The sequence below is a fragment of the Tenrec ecaudatus genome, chromosome 1 (assembly GCF_050624435.1).
Source record: "Tenrec ecaudatus isolate mTenEca1 chromosome 1, mTenEca1.hap1, whole genome shotgun sequence".
NCBI classification, from domain to species: Eukaryota; Metazoa; Chordata; class Mammalia; order Afrosoricida; family Tenrecidae; genus Tenrec; species Tenrec ecaudatus.
The window spans coordinates 144,316,823-144,335,551 of record NC_134530.1 but is presented as its reverse complement, the minus strand read 5'-3'; the positions used below and the strand labels follow the sequence as shown (position 1 = coordinate 144,335,551).

The following is an 18,729-nucleotide window of genomic DNA, read 5'->3' as shown; positions in this document are numbered from 1 at the left end:
AAGACGCGCCAGGTGGTACATGAAATGTGCAAAGACCGAGAGCTAGAAAACCAAACAGGAAGAACAGATTTGGAATCTCTCAGGCTGGAAAGAACTGAAGAAAAAAAAATCCAAACCTCAAGTTGTAATATTGAAGGGCTAAGGGGCAAAATATGAAACGACAGAGGAAGCATTAAAAAATAAAAAAGAACTTGTTGATGTTCAGTTATTTCAGGGGGTAGCATATGATCAAGAGCTGATGGTACCAGGGGAAGAAATCCAAGTTACACTGAAGGCATTGGCTAAAAAACGAGGCTTCAGGAATTGACAGACTACCAACCGAGGTGCTTCGATGAACAATGCCATGCTGGAAGTACTCACTCCATCTATCTGAAGATATTTTGGAAGACAGTTACCTGGCCAGTCCTCTGGAAGAGATCCTTATTTATGTCCACTGCAAAGAAAGGTGGCCTAAATAAACGTGGAAACTATCAGAACAATAGCATTAAAATCATATGCAATATCATTAAAATTATTTTGCTGAAGATAATTTAAAAATGGTTGCGGCACATTGTTAGGAAACTGTCAGAAATTCAAGCCAAGGATATCACGGCTAATGCCAGATGGATCTTGTCTAAAAGCAGAGAGTATTATAAAGATGTGTACTTGCCTCATTGATAATGCTAAGTATTTGACTGTGTGGACCGTGATAGTTAGGTTTTTGTGCCAACATGGCTCCCATGGGCAGAGTTTGGTCTGTCAATCAGGTCACAGCTTGATTGGAGGACGACAGATAAATGATTCTGCAAGGCCGGCCTCTCCCTCTTTCTCCCTGGAGGTGGCCCACACACTCTGCTTTCACCTTCCTGTTGATGAGCCACACTACACCACACCCTGCAAGAGCCCTGGAGATGCTTCCAGCACCACTGGATCCACAAGACTTTGCACCCGCTGGCCTGTGATTTTCCCACATTTTGCACCATTGCCTGTGGCTGGGTGAGTCTGAAGAGGGATTTATGGACTAGTATTGGACTTATGGACTGATATCGGACTTGATTTGGACTGGGTGGGGATGTTTTCTCAATATACAATTACTCTTTTATATATAGGTCTTTCTTACACACATACGAGTGTCTCTGGATTTTGTTCCTTTAGTCTACCTAGCCTAACACATCATGGTGCCAGGATGTCCTGAGTACTCAAGGCACTGGCTGGAGGACATGCCTGCCAAGAAGACTCTGAAAAGATAAGCCCCACCAGTGCCTTGAGTGATCAGTGTATTTGCATTTGAAGAGGCTTGCCCAGAGTACAGTTGTCAGATTGAAGAGAAAGGAGCTATTTGGCTTCTCTGAATTTTGCACCTGCTTTTTGCAGTGGCAATATTGTAGCCAATGAGGTCTACCCAAGGCACGATTATTGCTCATTGAAAGCTTTGAATTCTGAACTAGTGGTTTGTGCCTGAAACTGGAAAAATTTGGAGCCATGAAAGAACTCTCCTTTGTAGGGCAGAATGTTAAAGGAAGTCTGCTGGCAGTGTGTGGCACGCTAGGTGACCACCTGGATCCATCTGTTCAGTAGAGGTGGGAGAAATGCAGCCATAGAGAGATGGATTGAATTTGGCCACTGATATGCATGGACCTGGTTCACAGGGACTAAAGGAGAAGATGAGAGTGTGTTGGCTGGCCTGAAGTTTAAAGAATTGTGCAGAACTTGAGCCTATGATGTTACTTAGCCCAAGGTGGCTGGACTGTTGAAAATTTGTGACAGTGCCCTTGTCAAAAGGCGAGGAGGCCCATGGGTATCCTGGTAAGGCTAAGCAAGGTGGCCCACACTGAGATGACCAGCATCTGACCAGATGAAGATAAGATTTTTGAGCCAGTGAATTGGTGCGTATTTTACTGCTGACTTTACAAATGGCCTGTTCTGATTTGACTTTGCTTATGGATGCAGGCTCACACGATTTCAACTGGAATGAAGGTCCCTCACATCAAATAACTTGCTTGTCTTCTCAGAGCACTGGGTTGATGTAAGCGGGCAGTAGAGAAACTGGATACCCACAATGGGGGGAATAAAGGCATGATGTAAGTGGCTGACATAAATTTTCATGGGTCGGGGAATATGTTTATAGGATTATGGTATAGATGCTCACATAACTGCAATTGCTAAGTATCAAATATTTTTGTTTTGTTCACTTATAGAGTATTATGCTTAAATGAAGTTGGCACATTTTGAGTTGTATGCATTTTAGTTTAATCCTGTTAGGCACAAATATGACTTTACTATTTTCCTTGTTTTAAATTTTATATGTAAAGATTGTGTACATGTGCCAAGTTGGCAAGGGGTGAACTGTGATAGGTTTTTTTTAATGCCACAGTGGCACCTGTAGGAACATGTTGGCAGAGTTTAGTCTGTCAGTCAGGTCACAGCTTGACTGGAGGGTGACCGAGATAAATGGCTCCACAAGGTCGGCCTCTTCCTCTTTCTCCCTGGAGCCAGGCCACACACACTCTCTTTGCTTTCCCCTTCCTGTGGACAAGCTATGTGGAGCCACACTGAGACTTGTGAGAGCCCTGGAGATGCTTCCACCACCACTGGATCCCCAAGACTTGCACCCACTGGCCTGTGATTGTCCTGCATTCTGCATCATCGCATGTAGCTGTGTGAGTCTGAAGAAGGATTTATGGACTACTATCAGACTTAATATTGAATTTATGGACTTGATTTGGACTGAGCTGTTTTCTTAGTATATAATTGCTCTTTTAAAATTTTTATTACTTGTTAATCATTTTATTGGGAGCTCTTACAGATATTATAATAATCCATAATTTAATTACATCAAGCAGAATTGTACAATTGCTGCCACCACCATTTTCAAAACATTTTTTCTTCTTGTACTCTTTGAGATCAGCCCCCTCTATCCCTTCACTCCCCCATCCTATCCCCCAGCAACCCTTATTATATATCATAATTATTTTGCCATATCTTTCACCATCCAATGTATCGATTCACCTACAATTCTGTTGTTCATTCCCCTCGAGTGGGGTTATACAGTCATGATTGCTATCGGTTAAAGCTCTTTCTTATACACACGTGTCTTTAGATTTTGCTTTTCTAGTCTACCCAACCTAACACAGTGGATCATTGCAGATGATGAGAAGAATGGGGATTCCAGAACACTTAATTGTGCTCACGAGGAGCCTATACATAGACCAAGAGACAGTTGTTTGAACCGAACAAGGAAATACTGTGTGGTTTGAAATCAGGAAAGGTGTGTAGCAGGGTTGTATCCTTTCACCATACTTAATCAATTCATATTCTATGCACATGATCTGAGAACCTGGGCTATATGAAGAACATGGTATCAGGATTGAAGGCAGACTCATTAGCAGCCCACCGTATGCAGATGACACAGGACTCGAGGTACTTACTGATGATTAAAAAATAGTTTTCATTCAGTATGGATTACACCTCAACATAATGAAAAAAATCCTCACAGGTGAACCAATAAGCAACATCATGATAGAAAATACTGATCAAGCATTTCATTTTACTTGTGTCTATAATCAATGCTGATGGAAGCCACATGCCAGACGTCAGATGATGTATTTACTTTGCACAAATCTGCTGCAATTCACCTCTTTAAAACATTAAAGAGCAAAGATAGCCCTTTGAGGACTACAGTGCATCTGATTCAAGCCATGGTCTCGTCAATTGCCTCATACGCAGGTGAAATCTAGACACGAATGAGACCCAAGAAGTGAAGCCTTTGAATTAGAGCAGCGGTTCTCAACCTGTGGGCATGACCCCTTTGGGGTCAACAACCTGTTCACAGGGGTCGCTCAATTCATATCAGTAGCAAAATGACGGTGATGAAGTAGCAACAAAAATGTTATGGTTGGGGGTCACCACATGAGGAACTGAATAAAGGGTCGCGGCATTAGGAAGGTGGAGAACCACTGAATTAAGAGTGTTAGCAAAGAATACGGAGGGTCCTGGACTGTCAGAGGGCAAATCAATGTCTCGAAGGAAGTAGAGCCAGATTTCTCCTTAGAAGCTAGGAGGGGGAGTCCTTTTGACATATTATCAAGATAGCAATTTCTGGAGGACATTACTTGGTAGAGTACAAGGTCAATGGAAGGCTCAAGCCCTCCATAGGATGGATTGGTAAAGTGGCTGCAACCCGGGGCTCAACCATAGCAACAGCTGTGAAGAGTGCTGGAGCGGGTCTGTTTTGATCTGTTGTACATGGATAGCCTCACTGAGCGATCAACGTGATGACGTAAATTCTTGTCTCACAGGCATGAAAAACGTACTGATTTCTGTAGACGCTTCATACAATCAGAAATGATTAGGCAGTGAGACTATGCTCAGTATTCTGAATGAAACAAGTACGCTGGGCTACCCAATCGCCCCTCCCCGCTTCATTTTCTTTTCTTGGTTCGAGTCAAGGTGCTCGATCCTGTGCATGTCAGGTATGACTGGTTGAGATTTATCTTCAGTGAAATTTTGTTGTGTGGAAATTCAACATGTTCACTAGCCTGGAAGATTTTACCTTTAAAATGATCTGGTTTAAGATATGCCTACATAGAACACAATTGATTGTATGAACGTCAAGCCAGGTCTAATTTTTTTCTTAGTTTTGGAACAGCTAAGTACTTAGCTTTGAGATAATCAAGATGAGACACCACTCACGGTCCCAGAGTTGTGCCTCCTAGCTACTCACTGTCCCTGTGGGTTTCCAAGCCTGCAACTCTTCATGGGCGTGGAAGGCCCCGCCTTCCTCTGAGCGGTTGGTGGTTTCGAGCTGCTGACTTTGTGGATCCCAACTAGCTCATGCTAGTTACTTGCTACTGGAGCCTTGGTAAGTCGCTGATATAATGGCCCGTCACTCCCTAGATGTCCTTCAGAGCAAAATGATCAAAGGCAGAATTGTTTCGCCATCTTACTCCCCTTAGTCTATAATTGTTGCTTATTTGTTGACTTTGACACTGGAAGATGATAGACTGCCGATTTTGTAAAACGTCTCAATTTGGCTTTGTCTGCTCTAGAGATCACATTCAGGTCTTGCTTCATTGGCAGCGGCCTCCCACAGTGCAGGACTGGGACTTCTCCCATTACAAATGTCCCTTGTTCTTGGAAGGTGGTCGGTCAGTCTGGGGTCTCCAATGTGAAGTGACTTTCCCCCACTGTAATAAAGGGAATTTTATGGAGATGTACTTTGAAACTATCGCATCTCTCATTACCCTTTTTACTTATTTGCATACAGATATATGTTGCTGTTTGGTACCTTTGAATCAATTTCTAATATAACAACCCCATGTGACAAGATGGTTTTCTGGGCTGATATCTTTAAAACAGCCACGTCTTTTTTTTTTTTTTTTAAAGAAATCATTTTATTGGGGGGGGGGCTCTTACAGCTCTTAAAACAATCCATCCATCAACTGCATCAAGCACATATGTACATGTTGCCATTATTATTTCCAAAACATTTTCTACTTGAGCTCTTGGTATCTTTTTCCACTCCCTGATGACCCCTTGATAAATTATATTTTAATTTTCATCTTACACTGTCCACGGTCTCCCTTTGCCGTTTCTGTTGTTCGTCCCCTTGTGAGGGTGGTGGTGTGGAGCACCAGTTACACTTCGATCATTGCGATCAGTTCCTCATTTCTCTCCCACCCTCATGGTATCACTTCTCCCGTTACTGAGGGGTTCACCTATCCTGGATTCCGTGTGTTGAGAGCTCTTATCTATATCAGTGTAATGCTATGGGATCATGATCGTTTAGGGTGGGGTAGCATGAAAGAAACGAGGAATGTTGTGTGTAGGTGCTGTACTTCATCCTGGCTGACTTGTTCCTTCCTGTGACCCTTCTGTGAGGGGATGTCCAAGCCAGGTCTTTTGTCTATGGAGCTGCTGGATGAGGAGGTCAAACAGTGCACTTACCCATTACGCCACCAGAGCTTCTTTGAGACACGATTACCTTATTCAATGGGTTACAGACCCTAATGTTATTTGCTCAATTGTCCCAGCTTTTCCCCAAGTCCCTTAAAGCTGGCTTGTGTCCTTTTGACGCGTCCCATAGTTTGAGTGCTTCTTGGCTTTCTGGCTCAGTGTGTCCTTGTTCTGGTCCAGCCATGGCCTGGCAATTTCTCCAAGGAGTCTTGGGCTTTCAGTGGAACCAGAGTGGCTAGATCTACATGCCAGTGTGCACAATGAAGTGCAGGAGGTGGGCGGCTCCTCCAAAGGCTCATGCAGGCGGAGGAGGTAGGGAATGTATACACATACAAACATGCTCACCTTGGAGGGTCTTCAAAAAGGCATAAGTAAAAAAAAAAAAAGTCTGTGGAAAAACTGAACTCTGCAGATAATGGGATTTTTCCATGAGATTTTGGAAGCCCATTCCAAAACACATACATGTACATATTTAGCTACAGCTCTGCATCAATGCTGAAATCTGAGTTCCTACTGTTGAATTCATATTGTAAAACCAGTAACAGAGTCCCTTTCCTCTCTCCGATTTCAAACATATGGAACAGGGATGGTTTTTCTTGATGCTTTTGTGGATCTGATCAAGCCCCGTTTCTAAAACATCTGCTGTTAGTGCTGTCCCTTGTCCCCTGCATGGACGCGCTCCTCATCCTACGCTGGGGTCTGAGTCCTTGGCTTAGGCCACATCCCTAGCTCCCAGGGGGACCATCCACACAAGCCTCACTGACTGGCTGGCTGTGGGTAAGCAGAAAGTAGCGTGAGAGAATCCCTTAAGCAGGTCTGCTTCGGAAGGTCAGAGCGAATGGGCCCAGGCGCAGGGCCTCAGGCCCCCTGAGGACTGACGAACTGGAAGGAATCTTGCCCACACCTCTCATACACCTGGACTGGTGAGTGCTCCCTCTGCGAGAGGTCCCTATAAAGGTTTGCTATTCAACCAAGAATGACACAGACTCCCGATAAGGTCTTATCATTAATTGACTTTAATGATTATTGCTCATCTGCAAGGATTAATATTGCATTCATTAAAAATTATTCAATACAAAATAAACTTGTTCCTCCCAAGTTGCTCTCCACATGCTCCCTGATTCCAGACTGTTTCCAGTGTCCTTTGCTGCAGTGACAGGGAGGGAGCCCTCACCCATTATTCCTACGGACACTGTCAGAGCGCTGGGAGCAGGAGCAGGCTAGAGGGCTGAGGGCTTGGGCCCTGCCCTCCAGCAGAGCAGACACGGCGCATACACTGTTGGCCAGGCTGCCTCCCCTAATGGATGTGGTGTTCTGGTTCTGATTGGCTGGTTAAGTGCCCTGGGGAAAAGGGCTTGAAGGAAGCTGGCCACACTGCCAGAGTGGGAAGGGGCAGGGTTGGGGGGGGGGAAGCAGGAGCAGCAGAAAGGGGAAAAAAGTTTTGGCAAGACAATTGTCCCCTGCTGGGACACTGCAGGCGAGAGAGCTTCCCTTGCTTATATTCCTGTTTTTAACACCTGTCTCTCTGATGAGAACATTTCTAGTCCCTTGTAGACTCAACTTTGCATGATCACCAGTGAGAACAAATAGAGGACTTAGAATCTGGATACTATAGTTAAAGCTCACGAGCAGAACAAAGCTCACTGGCCCATGCATGCAGAGATGCTGGTAAGCAAGGGGCATGGTGGAGGGGCCGTGCCGTGCCCCATGGATTCCACCAGAGCCTGAGCCAGGCCTCGCGATCATGTTGTCTTCCCCACTGTCCTTTACCCTCTTGCTTCGGAAACTGTGTGGTATTGTCAATCACGGTCACCGCTGCTGTAAAACTTATGCTTTGCAGGGCTTCCAGTCCCAGACAAATGGCAGACAGAATGAAACTTCTCTTATCCTGGCCCAAGTTTCTGTGGCCCCCTCTCCACATCTACCGCCCGTTAAGCATCTTGGGTTGCAGAAGCACAGCCGACCAGAAACTCGCCCTGAAAGGATAAAGCCTAGCGCGAGAGCTCAGTGCTATATACGGAGGGGAGGCTTAAGCCAGGTGCCTCCAGCACAAGCTGCACGGGGCCGAGGGAGGATTTTCGGCCATGGCCCCGGCTGGCTGCTGCTATCAACTACGGACGAGAAACGGAAAGTCCTGTCGAGTGAGAGCAGCAGCTCACAAGATTCAATGCTGCACTCTGAGCGCCGAGGGGTCGGAAGGGAAACTGCTAACAGCCACCCCCAGCCTCCGGGGCAGTTCCTCAGTGTGAACACTAAAAACCGTCCTTAAAGGGTTTTCTTTTTTGTACAACAGAAATAAAATGCTATGGGACAAACTTCAACATAATAAAGTGCAGTCTGGTTAAAAACTAGAAAGATGAGAGGGTCAGGTGGGAGTGGAGAAAGGGCTGTAGGAAATCCAAGTGGACCTACTGGACCTTAACCACCAACCAACACGCTAGGACACACCTCTGAACCAGACAGACCACTTTGACACTGGAAACAGGGCTTGGAACTGCAAAGGGGAATTCACATGCGCCTCCCACATCTAACCTATCTGCTCCTCTGGAGAAGAGAAAGAGACCTATCTCAGCAGCTAAGAAAGGGGCTCTTTTAAGGCAATTTAGACATTGCAGGTTGTTCCCCATAGAAAGTACCTTAGCATTTCCTGGTGATAAGGTACCCAGGTAAGACTCCAGCCCCCAGAAGTGGTAAACAGTGAACCCCCTTTCTGGGCTGGGAGCATAAAACCCTTCTTTAGTGACTAAGGTGAGGATCATGACACAGTTTCAGCTAAAGAGCCGTGAAGCAAGTTCCTGTGTGGTCTGCAGAACTTGGATAATGAGATGAAAAACTAAGAATGAAATTACCGGGAAAAATAAAATTAAAAAGGAGAGGGGAAAAAAGGAAAGAAAGAAGAGGAAAATAAAAGTTATCTTAAAAAATATTTCTTTTAGACTTGTGTGGTTCTCGTGGAACTGGTCCTGGGTTCTATGTTCCATTAGTATCTGTAAAGAAGAGGTGGGCTGGTTAGCACCTGTGTCCCTCAGAGGTGAGCTCCAAGAAAGGCAGCATGCTCTCCTTGGCCCCTCAGGGTGGCCCTCCTCCCCAGGGAGCCCAGGGCTCAGCATGCTGCCCTGGGCTTTCTCAGGCCTCTCATGAGGCCCTTCTGGGTTTAGCTCCTGCTCCTTGAGAATACAATCCAAGTCATTCATTGTTCACTGGTAGGGCCTGCTGCTCCCTGTTAAGGACAATGGCCTGGCTACTTCTCCCTAAAGGGAGTTCCTGTAGGTGGGATTTACACCCTACTGATAATGGTTTCTATGGAGATCTAACCAGCTCAGTGACATCCAAAGTTAGGCTGCCATCCTGAATCTAGGATCCGCCCTTCTTGTGACATGTATATCCCCAATCCTTCCTCCTCTTTCTATTGCGTGTATATCCCTAGAATGTCCCCTCTCATTGCTGTATTACCTACAGTACAAGCCCGCCCTGTGACATATGTCTTTACCTGTAATTAGTGGGCTTGCACGCTCCCCAAAGACATATAGGCCTTGGTTAGCAATAAAGAGCTCTCTCTGGCTCCCCTCTCTTGGCTTCCACTCCCCCATCCTTTCTCCCTCGGTCCTTGCTTCCCTGTTCCCTTTCCCCTGGTCCTCGTTCCTCTCCCCCTATCTCCAAGTGGACCACCAAGTGGGGCTGAGGTGAGCATGCTACCATGAAATGTGTCTGACTCCATTACTTCAATATCTCTTCTATCTCTCATGCTCTCTAGGACTTTATTATAGTATTTAGATATATTAACCGTACAATTGTGCCTATCTATCCTGCAATTAGTTGTGGGGGGCTGGCCCTTCCCCCACAGGGGCCATCCCACTCCAACTATATCAGAATCTTGGAGGAGTGGAAGGAGGGAGAAAAGGAGGGGTGAAAACCAAGCTCTGACATACAATTTCTGAAAGCGTTCTTGTGTTCCAAGTCAGGTACCGTGCCCGATCTTTATTTTAGAACACTGGCTAGCCTGCTTGATTTAATCCTGGGGAAAGAACCTTTCAGAAGAGCCCCATGGAAGAACAAGGAAGAAATTACCTGTAATAATTGGGTTTGAATGGCCCATTTTTGTTGAGTCCCAGATATTTTGCTTGGTCATCTGTCAGCTCTGTCAGGTGGGCATCGAATGACGGTAGGTGCAAACTGGCAACATACTCATCTAGAATGGCAAAGCGGCAGGGGGAGGGTGACACTAAGGGCAGGCCTTTCTCTTCCATCGGAAGACTCACCAGAGTGTAGAAAATGGAGGGAGCAGCTGCCAAAGAGCTCACACTTGAAATAGGGAGTCAGAAAGCCGCCCAGAGCTGTTGTTGCTGGCAGGGAGCTTCTCTCAGCACATTTGCAGGGCAGTTCACTTCCACGTGACACAACAGGGTGTGTCTCCCTCTACTGCTCTGGCCAAGCTTTGGCATCACATGCCACCCAGGACCCTCACCCCTCCCCAGCAGCTCCCTCACGGGGCTCTGGTTGAATTACGAATCAAAGTGGGTACTGGGAGCCGAAAAGAGTCCTGTGCCATTCACATCTTTTACAGACAAGATCCACAAAGGCCTCAAGTACTATTCGGTCACAGATTTGTAAGGTAGTTGGCACAAATATATAACTTCATAGAGAAGCCTTTATAAAAACAATAAGGAAATGCTGGCTTGCCGAGGGCAGGGATTTGGGCTGACCAATGAGATGCGGGAGGCAGCACACTGTGGGAAAGCTACAGAGCAAGAGAGGGCGCCTTACGGAACACCAGCACAGCACATGGCTGTGCCCGCAACGACAGGAGCTCGGTATAAGGTGGTTTGCCTAGCGATCGACACAGATATTGGACCTGAACTTCCTAAAGTTTCTTGGATTAAGAGCATCTGAAGAAGAAACAGACTCGGAGATTAGAATTTGCGCTGAGGTTAACCTAGCATGGGCTGGGCTCTACCGCAGTGTATCGGATAGTCATCTGAGCACCCCCAGGGGCTGCGGGGCTGAGTAGCGTAGGGGTGCCCACCGTCCTCCACTCACCCATTTTCTTTGGGAGCAAATACACATCCTGTTTGTACCGTCCCTCTGGGGCATTGTAGAGCTCGATCAGGGCCAGTGCCTATGGAGGGGAAGAGGGCCAGAGAGAACACAAAGGGCTGAGCTGGGGCACAAAAACGAGCAGTGGGCTCACTCCACAGCCAAGAGGTTGGTTGGTGTTTTGGTTCGGTTAATGATTTAAGACTAAACACAAATAGATTCTCAACCACAACAGCCAACTCAAAGGGATGCCAAACACTGACTCTGCAGGACTGATGAATCTTTTCTGTACTTGAAGGGCCCGGAGGTCGACAACTCATGACCGGGAAAATGCAGGTCGGTGAGAATACAGCTCAGTGCTCACTTCGAGAGGTCCGCTCCTGCCCCCATCAGAACTCTGATCCCGCCTAGTTCCACTCATGTCAGTGAAGGGCCACACACCTGTGTTGTAGCTGTGATGGACAGAACAAAAGTGGGGACTGTGGAGCAGCTCAGATTGAGGAGACGACCCTGAAAAGGTAAGAGAGGCCAATGTTACACAAGTCAGGCCAGAACAGGAAAGGCCTCTACCCCTGTAGTCTCAGTCGGGAGAGTGCAGAACACATTCCAAAGCAGAACTCTGTGCTCCTCCGACTTCCTGTAGGTTTACGTGAGTCTGAAAGACTGAAGCATCAGCCGTGGCAAGGAAACAGTGTCCCTTTAGTGAAAAGTCACATTTTTCAGTGATTCCACTCAGGAGACCTTTTGAATCGACACCTCTCCCAAACAAAGCAGCAACAAGAGAACACACACATCTCTTCCCTGCCCCAACCCCAACTGTTACGGTGCACTGCCAGGGCTCGCCCGTGGAGTACCTCTGCTAGGAGGACGACGCGCTTGCCGTCTGGCCAGATGACGTGGTCCACCTGCGAACGCACTCGCTCCCAGGTCAGCTCGGGCGTGCGGAGGCTGGTCTGCAAGGGAGAAGCACAGCAGGCTGTGGCTGGCATGGAGGGAGGAGCAGCAAGGGCCGTGGCAAAGGAAGAGACAAAGCTTTACCACGTCAATTTCTGTGTTGGAGTGGCCCATGTTGCACACGATGCAACTGTTCTTCATGCGGTCCAAGTGCTCCCGGGTCACTACATTCTTATTTCCTACAAGGACAGAAAGGTGCTGAGGAAAGGGGCAGGAGGTCCGATGGTACCGCCTGGCTTTCAGTCAGATCATGGGAGAGGGGAAGTTTACTGGCACTAATCACATGTGCCAAGTATGAGGAAGCTCGTGTGCAGAATAGCACTTTAGGCCCTGTGAGTTAGTTTTAGCTTGAGTGGGAGAAAAGGCCACCTGGGCAGCAGGCTCGCTGCTCTGGGAAATGTGCTAAGGCTTCCAGGCCTGCCGGAACCCGCTGGTTCCAAGAAACTGGACGCACAGCACCAACTCTGTGAGGAGGCTGGGCCGCTTTCAGATCTCACGTCTGAGTTCACAGTCGTGCGTCTACAGCACAGTGCTGACACTTGCCTGTGCACGTTATCACGACATCCACTTGCCGGATGACTTCGTTGAGCTTCACCACCCGGAAGCCGTCCATGCTGGAAGAGAAGGGCAGAAGCTGGTCACAACACGAGGCAACCGCACCCCTGTAAAGTCAGACCCAACTCTATCTCACAGGGACGGCAAAGGAGCTGCGGCTAAACTACACTCTGGCCTCTCCCGACTCCCAGGAGTCCACCCCGGAAGGGGGATGCAGGGCCGAGGAGAGGTGGAAGGGACCACCCCTGAACCCCCGGGAATGAAAGCGCCCAATGGTTCCACTTGCTCTTACCAGGCCTGCAGAGCACAGATGGGGTCGATTTCTGTGATGTAGACAATGGCTCCGAGGGCCTTCAGAGCAGCGCAGCAGCCCTTCCCCACCTGCACACCAGAGAGAGGCTCACTGCGGCACGCGCTTGGGCGAGGCGGGCTATTTGGGCGATGGGCCTTAACCTTTCTGTCATCACTCAGCCTCGAACCCCGAGCAGAGCGAGATAGACCCACAGTATGGTGTAAACCTCTGCCTGAGGTAGTTTAGCAGCAACTCATAGGAAAGCTTTGCACAGTGATTTAAAAAACAAAAAACCAAGGAACTGAAATGTGTTATCATTCGTGAGAGGAAGCCAGGGAAGAGCAGTGTAACCTCTGACTTCTTGTTCTGCACAAACCAGTAACTCTCACCGGACAGGCATCTCTGTAGGAACGCTGGAGCAGCTCACTGTTACTGACAATGAAATCCCCTACAGCAGCGGGGCTCAACCTTCCAAATGCCGTGACCCTTCCATACAGCTCCTCATGCTGTGGTGACCCCCCGACCATAAAATTATTTTCGTTGCTACTTCCTAACTGTCATTTTGCTACTGTTATGAATCAGGCGACCCCTGTGAAAGGGTCATTAAACTCCCAAAGGGGTCGCGACCCACAGGTTGAGAACCACTGCCCTAGAACACATTCCAGTTTCTAGACAAGCAAATGTACTTCACTGTGGACTCCACCCTTTAGGTCACAGCAAGGCACCTGTGAGGCGAACATGCTACGTGCACAGTGAATTAAGTCTCAGAGAAGGTTCAGGTTGTAACTGGGGGAACCGATGCTGTGATTGGACTCCGCATGACAAATAGCTGAAATGTGAAGGCTTTCACTCTGCAGATCTTCTCCCAACACTCGCTGGGATCTGAGTCAGTTCAGACATACAATGACCCGATAGGACAGAGCAGAAACACCCCTAGACATATTTCGGACAGCCTCCTATTTCTCCCTTGGAGAAGCTGGTAGGTTTGAACCCCCTAACCTACCTGTGGTTAGCAGCCCAGGGCTTCAACCACTGCACCACCAGGGCTCTTTACATTTCTAGTCAGTCTATTGTAAGACAGAGAGAGACATCGAGGCCCAGCTAGTTACCTCACCGTAGCCACAGACCACCACTTGTTTCCCACCAAACATCACATCTGTGGTCCTCTTGAGGCTGTGGAAACAAACAAGGCTTGACTCAACCATGACGACCTCATACCTAGTCCCGCTGCACAGTTACAGCCTGGCGCAACACCCAGGAGAACTCCAGAGGGAAGCTGGCTGAGCTGAGTATGAAAAGAGGCCCGATGGCCAACATTCAAAGTCAAGAGCAGGCCAGGGCCAGGCTGGAGTGTTAGCAGACCAACGCTGCAACTCACTCCCCATCTCACCCCCAAGGAGTTTCAGTTGCTATAAATTTCCACCTACCCATCCAAAATGGACTCTCGACAGCAGTACAGGTTATCAAACTTCTGTTTGGTAACGGAATCGTTGACATTCATGGCTGGAACACAGAGCTTCCCAGCTTTGGAGAGCTGATACAACCTGAGGGAAAGAGGCCACAAAAACAAACACACACCAAGTTAGCTGGTCAAGCAGAGAATGCAGCAAAATCTACCTACTTCTCTTCAGGTTCCCCCCCAGCCTTAGTAACGGTCCAAACATATTGGAAAAGAAGATGAGTTTCTTGTCATCTCTCCTTTCCTTGTTCTTTAGCCCCTGCCCCTGCTGCTTCTTAAGGAAAAAATAGAAAATCTTTCAATGGAAGGAACTGACCTCGCTTTCGTATTTTTACACCAACATTTCTCAACCTTTGAAAACCAGGCTACTTGAGATAACAGAGATTATCAGTGGCTCTGATATGGGCCTGGTGTGTGCGTGTGAGAGAACATGTATAATGCGACCCCAACCGAGAAACACTCTGGGGTGTCCCCACGAGTCACACAGGTTCTGCCCAGTCTGACTTTCTGCTGTGTGTATAAGGTAGAGTTTTACTATAGGATTCTCCATTTGTTCAAAAATAAAACTAGAACACACATTGAATATGGTTTTTCAAGGCACACTCACACCCACTCCCAACGCTGGTTGAGAATCACTCAGTGGAGTAAGTGGGAGAGAAAAATAGGTGAACTAGAACCAGTACCAACTTTCTTGTATGGTCACCTAGGTTTGTCAAGAAATAAAACCTCCAGGGTCTTGTCTAGAGCGGATATTCCCACGTAGTTACTATGAAGCTGGAAGCGAGCAGCCTACCAGAGAGCAGAAGAACCTGCTGAGGCAAGGACACAAGGAGCAGCGACTCCAGAATCTGTTACCTGTGCACACCCGTCACGCTCTCTTCCACAATGCCTCGGATCTTCTTAAACACGTTTGGATACTTCTTATAAACCCAGTGGGTTAAGTCTCCCCCATCATCCAGGATCTACAGAACAGCCAGAAGACTTCTATGGGCATTCAGGCTGCTAGAGCTGGGGGGAACTTTGAGCCCTTTCTGCACTAATCGGAGAGCCCTGGACGTTTCGGAAGGGCACTCCTCGGAGCTCCTGAGAGCAGGTCTAGACAGTGGACATACAGTAAAACCGGTTGGTGTAAAATGGTGAAAAAGGCTCCTAGAGGTTTGTTCTGGGCTGTAATGATGAAGATTAGGCTCGTCAGTTTTACTCTAGATTCATTTTTACTCTAGAGTCTTAAGTATGCAGCCCTTTGAATGCAAAAGGAGAGCTGGGGCAGGGAAGTTAAAAAAAAAAAAACAAAGCAAAAAACACCAGAACTGTACTCAAAAAAGGTACCACATCATTGCCTTCTAATTCACTGGCACGTTAGAGTTTCATGTGTTCAGCTAGTCTTACCCTTCCCCCACCTTTCCGTTCAGTACGCAGCACCCATTCTGAATGGGCACCAAGCTATAATTCTTAGCGACAGTCAGTGTGTCAGAGCAAACATCCAGAGCTTATTCAGGGAGCCATGCTTGGAGTGGGGTAAGGAAACTGGACTGTAGGTCAGTTACGCATTCTCACCATGTTGGCCTGCCAGCCATCCATGTTCACACAGCGGTCAATGCACCACCAGAAGTCGTCTTCCGACTCGCCCTTCCAAGCGAACACAGCCACTCCTGAGGAGACAACACACACAAGGGCTCCTGAGAGGGCATGACAACTCGTGCTGCCAGCATGCTCGTGGTGGGAAAATCACTCTGGAAATCTATTATTTGGGCTATACTATCACTTGCATTCCAAGTTCTAGTTCACCTCTGTCACAAAGGAGCAACATGTCAAACATTACCTCTGGTGTACTGGGATTATGATGCTCTCCCCACCCCACCCCGGAACCTTCGAAGTCTTCTGTAATAAACACTTACTGGAAATAAGAGGATAACAAAAAACCGGAGGATTCTATGCAGATGGAAGGCCTCAGGACCCCGCGATGGCTTTCGTGTGAACACTAAACTAGCATGTATTCCATGTGTCTTTCAGTGTAACACCAAATCATCTCATGAGCAATACAGAAAAGCCTTTATGACCGCTCCCACAATCCATGAGGCTTTTGATGGAGAGTTGGGTGACTTCAGACCTAAATAGCTTAGGTACTTTAGTTTAATATTTATACCTGACCCCTCCTTCACATCAGAATCGGGCATTTCTCCCATCATTAGATTCTTTTCAAATATCATTTTACAAACTTTCATTATGTGAGGTGGATGGTTTACAGAGTAGTATATCATCAGTTTTACATTCAATGAGTCAAACACATTGTTTCATCCCATCTACTGCACCCCCCTCAATTCAACGTCCGTCATCCCACCTCCCCCTAGTCTTTCCTGCCTCCATTCCTCCTCCTCAGAGATCATGGTGGATAACCGTACAATATTCCACTGTAACTAAGGGACATGAATGGCTTCCTCTGGATGGTTTATGGCCACACTAGTTATGCTCCGGTGCGCCCGCTGAGGCAGAATCGTGACTTACCCGCCTCGGCTAGTGCGGCAGCTACTTCATTCTGAGTGGAGTAGATGTTGCAAGCCGACCAGCGGCACTGGGCCCCCAGGGCACAGAGGGTCTCGATCAACACCTGTTCAGACGCGCAGGAAGCCAGGGTGAGAATGAGGAAGCCAAGACAGGGTGGTGTGCAAACCTCACTCAGGGAACAAGACCCATCTACTCCAGAGAGGCAGGTGTTACAGTGGGGAACCAGAAAATGGCATTCAAATCCAATTAGGTAACTTAATAGAATCTAATTTCACTCTAAAGGTATGTTCGTATGCAATTTTAAATAGAACACAGTTTTTATAACAATCATACTAAGAGCTTCTAAAAGGCAAGTGGGTTTTAACTATGCAAAGTAGAGAACCTCATTATTTTTTTTCCATTTTATTAGGGGCTGAGAACCTCATTATTATGGAACAGGGAAGCCCCACCTCATAGTTGGCATTTGGACAATGGCTAGCAGGGAGAGAAAAGCAACAAAACCAAACAAATCACCCGTTTCTTTCTTTCTTCCCCCCACAAACTCACCGCTGTTTGGGCTGTGATGTGTGTACAGCCCACAATTTTAGCACCAGCCAAGGGCTTCTCCCCCTGAGCACGTTTCCTGAGTGAAATCAGAGCAGACATGTCTGTGAAAGAACAGAGGATTTGAGCTCGGTCTGCACTAGAACGTCGTGCAGTCCTGCCTGAGCAGCGTCTCGGGCTGGCCGGGTCCGCTGCAGCCCAACAGCGCGAGGCGCAGTGCCATGAGGACTAGCCGGGGAGCCAGCACGCACCCCCTCGGAATCCCTCTCCTCCTCTACTGCTTTCACAGGACTGAACACGAATGAAGAGAATTCTCAAAACAGATCAAAACGGAAGACAAGCCTTTGGGAGGACAGGAAGTAGCTATGGCCTCGGCTAAATGGGCTCCTCAGTGTAAGCAACAGATCAAGAAGACAGACGACCCGCACAGAAGCCACTGCTTCCGCTTCTCCACGGTCTTCCCTCAGTCATGCCTTCAAAGTGAAAGCAGTGAGATGTGCGCGCGTGCACGTGTGAAGCCTGACCAACTGTCAATCACTTTCACTCTTGCTCCAGCAGAGGGTGCACGGGACCAAACGAGATCCCTAGGTCAAGACATCCCTAGCCTCAAACTTGCTGCTGCTAGGACATCTGTGATGGGCAAGAGGAATCCTGGTAGCGGACTGGTTAAAACACTTGGCTGCTGAACACAAGGTGGGTAGTCCAAACCCACTGGCTGCTCCATGCACAGAGAAGTCTGCTTCTAGAAAGATGCAGGCTCATAAAAACCATGAGGCAGCCCTCCTCTGTCCTACAAGGTCACTGCAAGTTGGCATCAGTTTGACAGTAATAGGTTTGGTATCTTTTGGTTTGGTGACTGGTAAGTACAGGAGGTTTCTGCAAACTAAACACCATGTAGTGACCCAGGACACGCTGAATTTATAACACAGACCCGTGGATAATGGTGTCGTGGGGGAAAAGACAAAAGCTACTCTGAGTAGAGTTACCACATGCAGAGACTTTGAGGAAGGGAGAACAAGACGCCTGACGCTCAGTCTCTATACAGAGATGAGTGCTTAGCAACAAGTCCAGGATGCTGTATTTCCTTTAGAACATCTTCAAGTTTATTTTCAAGCCTTAAATTATTTGTGGATGACCAGTGAGAGGGCTTGATGACCACTGAGTGGGCTGCTTCAGGCCCCTTGGCTCAGTTGAATCCCTTACCCACTTTCTCTTTTTACCTTGCTCAGCAATTTCAATCTCCCGGCGTCCAAATTCTGCCTGCTTGATATTCTTCACACAAAAATTGCTGCTGCCCTTGGAGTTGGTTTGCTGCTTCTCTCGTGGGGAAACTTCATCATCAGAGCTATCTGTATAGGATGCGGCTAGAGCCAGGAAGCAGAGAAACAGGACAGAAAAGTCTCAATGGCCCCAATTCCACAGAGTGTAGCTCGTAAGGGACTTTCATTTAAGT

At 47.6% G+C, this 18,729-nt stretch overlaps 1 protein-coding gene and 1 pseudogene across 3 annotated transcripts in view; one reads left to right on the top strand and one right to left on the bottom strand.

The window, feature by feature from the left end:
• The first annotated feature begins 1,341 nt into the window (after positions 1 to 1,341).
• On the top strand, positions 1,342 to 1,470 carry LOC142438120 (U4 spliceosomal RNA; annotated as a pseudogene).
• Positions 1,471 to 6,927: 5,457 nt separating this feature from the next.
• Positions 6,928 to 18,729, bottom strand: part of AHCYL1 (adenosylhomocysteinase like 1) — a 46,909-nt gene continuing 35,107 nt past the window's right edge. For 2 of the 3 annotated variants that reach the window (XM_075559206.1, XM_075559221.1), the window contains exons 3-17: positions 18,497 to 18,640; positions 17,280 to 17,380; positions 16,734 to 16,836; positions 15,786 to 15,880; positions 15,084 to 15,190; positions 14,197 to 14,313; positions 13,879 to 13,942; positions 12,770 to 12,858; positions 12,466 to 12,536; positions 12,007 to 12,101; positions 11,823 to 11,921; positions 11,410 to 11,478; positions 10,972 to 11,050; positions 10,003 to 10,123; positions 6,928 to 8,921 (exon numbers count right to left, since the gene is read on the bottom strand). In XM_075559206.1, coding sequence (XP_075415321.1) covers positions 8,915 to 8,921; positions 10,003 to 10,123; positions 10,972 to 11,050; positions 11,410 to 11,478; positions 11,823 to 11,921; positions 12,007 to 12,101; positions 12,466 to 12,536; positions 12,770 to 12,858; positions 13,879 to 13,942; positions 14,197 to 14,313; positions 15,084 to 15,190; positions 15,786 to 15,880; positions 16,734 to 16,836; positions 17,280 to 17,380; positions 18,497 to 18,640 — 1,361 coding nt within the window. In that variant the 3' untranslated portion in view covers positions 6,928 to 8,914. Of the gene's footprint in view, positions 8,922 to 9,998; positions 10,124 to 10,971; positions 11,051 to 11,409; positions 11,479 to 11,822; positions 11,922 to 12,006; positions 12,102 to 12,465; positions 12,537 to 12,769; positions 12,859 to 13,878; positions 13,943 to 14,196; positions 14,314 to 15,083; positions 15,191 to 15,785; positions 15,881 to 16,733; positions 16,837 to 17,279; positions 17,381 to 18,496; positions 18,641 to 18,729 lie in introns of those variants that run through there. The other variant, XM_075559213.1, reaches the window with a different exon arrangement.